The sequence below is a fragment of the Poecilia latipinna genome, unplaced genomic scaffold (assembly GCF_001443285.1).
Source record: "Poecilia latipinna isolate Pla-1442-1.1 unplaced genomic scaffold, P_latipinna-1.0 Scaffold1232, whole genome shotgun sequence".
Classification (NCBI taxonomy): Eukaryota; Metazoa; Chordata; class Actinopteri; order Cyprinodontiformes; family Poeciliidae; genus Poecilia; species Poecilia latipinna.
Window position 1 is genome coordinate 135,293 of NW_015113848.1, and position 5,723 is coordinate 141,015.

General features: G+C 40.5%; 1 protein-coding gene across 5 annotated transcripts in view; it reads right to left on the reverse strand.

The window, feature by feature from the left end:
* yrk (Yes-related kinase) overlaps positions 1–5,723 on the reverse strand; it is a 30,314-nt gene that overhangs the window by 6,712 nt on the left and 17,879 nt on the right. For 4 of the 5 annotated variants that reach the window (XM_015054171.1, XM_015054170.1, XM_015054169.1 and 1 more), the window contains 4 exons: positions 4,501–4,665; positions 2,535–2,714; positions 1,137–1,213; positions 890–1,043 (listed from right to left, as the gene is read on the reverse strand). In XM_015054171.1, the coding sequence (XP_014909657.1) occupies positions 890–1,043; positions 1,137–1,213; positions 2,535–2,714; positions 4,501–4,665 (576 nt within the window). Of the gene's footprint in view, positions 1–889; positions 1,044–1,136; positions 1,214–2,534; positions 2,715–3,947; positions 4,104–4,500; positions 4,666–5,723 lie in introns of all 5 variants that reach the window. The other variant, XM_015054173.1, reaches the window with a different exon arrangement.

Below are 5,723 nucleotides of genomic sequence, written 5' to 3' on the forward strand. Positions count from 1 at the left end.
AGACCGCCCGCGGAGGGTGAGAAGGGAACTATATATATATATATATATATATATACTGCTCCCCAAACTGGAGCAGTGGCTCAAACAGATCCCAGGAACAACATCAGACATCTCAGTCCAGAAATGTGCAGTTCTAGGCACAGCCAAGATACTGGAGGAGAACCTCAAGCTCCCAGGCCTCTGGTAGAGGACCCGAGCTCAGAGGATGAAAGAGACCACCCACGGAGGGTGAGAGGAAAATTTATATATATATATATATATATATATAAAAACAAGCATTGGGTCCATAAATATTAACACATTAGAAACTGGCTTAATACTGTGGATGCTTAAAATTATACATACACACTCCAACATTGGCCATTCTTCTTGGCTTCAAGTCAAAGTCCTTGGAAATTTATTTATAAAGGTAAAGTTGAGCCTTTAAAAACAAGTTCAGGTGTTTTATTTTTATATCTTTGTCCGGTTAAAACATTCATGTGTCTCCATGGTTCCACCACTTGAAGCTGTCACCTTTACCTGAAGGGAAACTAAAGCCTAACCTGTTCAGAAACTGAATGGTGATGAAACACCAGTGTTTCTGTCTGCATGAACGTAAAATAAAATGTTGCCAAATAAGACAGAAGCCCTTTCTTCCATACTAGTCTGTAATTGAGATTTTATGTGTAATTTTGACACTGAACGCTGAACAGAAAATCCACAATAAATTCAAACTTGCACACCTGATTCTTGCTTTTAAAAAATGAATGGATGCATGTTCATTCCGCCCTTCAGAAGCACTAGTTCAGATAACTTTTAAGAAAAGCCAAAATTACTGACATTTTCATTCATCACGAGCACTTGCACACACGTCTGGCAGAAGCTGTACGCTTATGTTTTATACAGCTACCTTGTCTTGCTGTGTACTCATTGTCCTCAATTAGCCTGGCCAGACCAAAGTCAGCAATCTTGCACACCAGATTGTCTCCGACGAGGATATTAGCAGCTCGCAGGTCACGGTGGATGTAGTTCATCCGCTCGATGTATGCCATCCCAGCTGCAATCTGCACACGAAGAGAAACCAGACATGCTCACGTCTGCGGCGGAGCTAAAAGCCTCGCTTTTGTCCACCACGTGCTGTTCGACTTGAACCTCACCTGTGCTGCCATGTCCACCAGCTGAGGCAGCTTCAGGGTCTGGCCTTCTCCGTCTTTCAAGAAGTCCAGCAAGCTTCCTATTAGAGAAAATTAAAATAGAAAAAAAAGTTACCTTTCAATGACAAATAGAGAAAGTGGTCGCTTTTTAAAACACAGGAAAATATACTTTCCTAAAAATTTTCCAAGTTCCTGGTGTCAATTTCTAACTCGTTATGATGGTTATTGAAGGAAGATAGGGTCACTAGCCTTTTTACAGTATATTTTCATTTTTTTCAATGTATGTAAAGTGGGATTTTAAATAAGTTACTTAGTTTGGATCTTTGTTTTTACCTATCTTAAAAACATGTAGAGCTCTTTCGTGTTTATACTTACAATGCTTATTTATTACTGCTGAACTTTCTCACACTTTGTGCCACCACAACCACAAACCTGAATAAACTTAGACCTTAGACCTCATGTGAAAGATATATGAATATGGTGCAGGGGTTCGTGGTTTAGCAGGGCAACAAAAGCTTTAACCCCCAGCGATGTAACGGCGGTTCAAGTCAATGGTTCTCAAATAATTTATTACTATGTACCATCACAGAAATTAAAGTTTTCCATGCATCACCATCTTAACAGGAATCTCGAACCTTAAAGCAACAACAACTTCTTTGTTGTGTCAATAAAAACATGACATTCTTATCCACTGAGACGACATGTTTTGTCTTTAAAATTAGGAAAATTATCAGAGCGAAAGTGAAAAAAGTCAGATGTTTCTCATCAACCTTGACTGCATGATCCAATATGGCTGCTTTGCATATAAAACATAGAGACAGCCAGCATAAAAACTGCACATATTCAGTTTTGACAATTTGTGTCCTACTCAATATGTAAGATTAATTAGATTAGGTATTATTAGATTAGATTAATCTTCTTCAATGAACTTGTCTCTGCAGTGCTGAAAAGTAAAGTATTAGAAGTTGTCCTGGTCACTGAGCGTCATTTAGCAGAACCAGTGGTTTTCCAACTTGGATCAGAAAAAATCTGATAAAATCTCAGGATCCAAGTTTTAAATGAATATAAAATAGAAACAGAGCACTGGTTTTCACTGCACTCTTCTTTTGGGAAGTGATGTAGTAAAAGTCTTTTTGGCTTTTGGTGTTTAACAGCGCTGCGGCTAAAAATCAGAATCAATATTGCTTCTGCTCTTTTCTTTTATAATATGAACTGAATCCTTATGACTGAACGAAAGCCCTTTGAGTTTTATTAACCGTACGTCTCATTTAAGGAATGAAAAAAAAAAAATTCAAAGTTACTTCAAAAGTTTGACGTCAGCAAGGCTTCCCCCCTGCGGCGATGGAGGCAGTTCAAACCTACAATATGTCAGAGCGGTGACAGTTTACTCAACCCCGATACCTTGGCTCATGAACTCAGTGATGATGTAGATGGGCTCCTCAGACACAACGGCGTACAGCTGTACCAGCTTGTCGTGCCGGAGCCTCTTCATGATCTGAGCCTCCTCCAGGAAGGCCTCGGGGGACATGGTTCCTGGCTTCAGAGTCTTCACCGCTACCTTGGTGGTGCCGTTCCACATGCCTGGCATACAGACGAGCTGATGTTAACCGGCGCACAGAAAAGCGGGGATGCGCACAGAAAAAGGCCTCGTGTATGTGCCAATTTGTCTGTCCTGTTGACAGCTGCATGTGCATGCAGTGTGTCTGCAGCATATAAAAAGCAAACAACAAACAAAAATGGAGTAGTGAGCTGGTTGCATGTGGTAAATGCTGATCCATGCACATGGTTGGTATTTTGGAGGGCATGCGTGACGTTAATGAGTGAGCCGAGAGACAACAGATGAACGGAGGTTTGTCTGGTTTTCTTACGTCAATAAAAGCAGACCCTTAGTCACAGTGTCGGTCAGAAGTATACATACTCTCGCTATGGACATGAATTTCATATGTTTAGGGATTTCAAGGAACCAAAAGAACTGTGGACTGATTATTAAGCACCCAACTATAATCCCAGTGTTTGGGAATATTGTTCATTTGCTCCAAACTGGCTTCCTCAACTTTGGTTTGAACTGGGAACCACCAAGATTGCTAAGCCAAAAACACCAGTGTCATTATCTGAATGGAGCAAGTTTAGCATCAACATGAAACAGAGACCAATAAAAAAGTGCCTAGTCAAAAATCAACACCTTCAAATTGAGGTAACAGCAGACAAGCTCTTCTTACCTCGTCTTTATCAGAGGAGTTAAAGATTGAACTCATTAACGAAGTAGGTTTGGGGAAGTGAAAGGGAGACTTTGAAACCCAAGAAACAACTAAAAATTGCCAATTTAAAGTAACTCCAATAATTCAGGTTAGAACAAAGATGAAATATCCGTCCAGAATAGTGCAGGGATCTTGGTGACGGCAACAAAAAGAGTTGCTCAGCAACATTTTCTAAACTTTGGAGGAGATATTCAATCCAGACTGTAAAAAGAATGGTTCAAATGTGTCCTTAATGGACCTAAAGGAGTGTGAGATTTATGTCCGTGATGGGAGTGTGTGAACTTCCTGCAGCACTGTACACACAGATGACATCAGGATGAAAACCTGTACAGCTCAAAAAAATATGTTAAAGCACTCAGATTTAGTCACTGGAAAACTCTTTCAGGGTTATATATTTTAAGGTAAAAATATCCAGTGTGTTCTCTACTGAGAAACAATACACTGGCATAAAAGGAAATCTTGAATTAGACACTGAAATAAACCAAAATAATCTTTGTTACAGCTCAATTTTTCCCTGTTTTTCCTAACTTTTAGAGTTTGCCCGCATCAGTCTCACCCATCCAGACATCCCCGAAGCACCCCTGTCCCAGCTTCCTTTGCATTGACAGGGTTTCCCTCGGCACTTCCCAGGCGTCCCGCCCAAGGCCCAGGGTGAGAGGGGTGGAGTTGAAGCAGGGCTTGGTCAGGTAGTAACAGAGTCCATCGTTAGTTCCTAAGAGGAAGAGGAGGGAGAGGGGGTGCCAGAGATGGTGGGAAAGAAGTTTGGTGATGGAGGATGGGAGAAGAAAGGGTGAAGGTGTGGGTTGGAGAGTTGGTGAAAAGATGGAAAGGGGTGACAAAATGTGATGTGAGTTTTAAAAACATGCACATGCAACGAAAGGAGGATCAGGAGAACAACTCAGCACATCTGGATGTGGAACAGGAACTCAGATTCCTCTGAGTGACGCGCCCACTTGCAACTTTTCAATTTATTTATTTATGAATTTGTTTCTTTACGATTTTACGTTAAGAAATATTCACACTTTCTATCCCGTTGCAGTTATACATTTTTAAACAGGCGTGCTTCTGTTGTTCTTTTTTCTCCTTCAGCGAATCCCCAACAGTCCTACCCATCCAGACTTCTCCAAACTGGCCGTTGCCCAGTTTCTTAATCAGCTGGAGAGACTCGCGGGGAATCTCCCACATATCCTTGGTCTTCACTGATAAGTCGGCCAGCTTAGGCATGCCCCTCTTACAGCTGCCCATCAAGCGGCAGCACAGTCCCGCCGCTCTCTCTGAGACAGAGAGAGACGGAGAGACATACAAACAGACAAATATAGAGAAGAGCAGAGCAAATGCAAAAGGTAAAGAAAGAAAAATGCAAGTTAAGCAAACATACAACACCACAACACACATAAACATATAATGTACAAAGCAAAAATATGCATAAATGTGGCAGAAACACAGCCAGGATGCTGTCGGAAAGACAAAAAAAAATAAATACGTGCCAAGATGCAAACTGAATTATGTGCGCTGTTCCCAAAATGCGCCACTAGGGGGCAGATTTACACTTTCAACTAGAGACGGAAGTGCAAAGCATTATGTCATCCAAACTCTTCTTTTTCGAGTTTGTAGCTGAAGTAAAACGTGTTTCTTGCATTTTAAAAAGGCCAGAGAAACTTAATTTTTCCTATTTCCTGAGTCAGTTAATCATAACTGACTCAGTTATTTTTATAGGGACTGCCTATGGTTATAAAAGCACAATGCAAAAAGCAGTATCAAGTAGAAGTATTTAAGATTTCCTGTCAAAAGTATTCATACACTTTGAACTTTTTCACGTCACGTTGCAACTACAATTTTTTTTTGTTGTTTTACATGTTTTAGAGGGACTTATAATGCCCAGGCTCACGTACGATAACCAAAACCAACACAAAGTAGGTTATTATTGTGAAGAAGACAAGAAAAAAATTCTTTAAAATTACCTAACATGGTGGTGGCAGCGTCATATTGTGGAGACACTTTTCTTCAGCTTCGGTATGGAAATTTTAAGAGCTGAATTTAGATCTGACTGAGGATCTGTGGACTTAATAATTGAAGTTCACGGAAGCTTTGCATCAAATTCGACCAAACTTAAACTACTGTAGAAAAATAAGCATAAGTTTCAGTTTCTAGATGTGTAAAGTTGGAGCATATCCCCAAATGCAACGTAGCCAAAAATGGTTACACAACTGGTCACCCTGGATCTTAATGAGGGCAGTCAGAGTAACTGGTTCCCAATTCAAATGCATGCCACATTGCATTTGTTTCTAAGCCATCCATTACTTTCTCCTGCTTCACAACTGCTGAATCCACC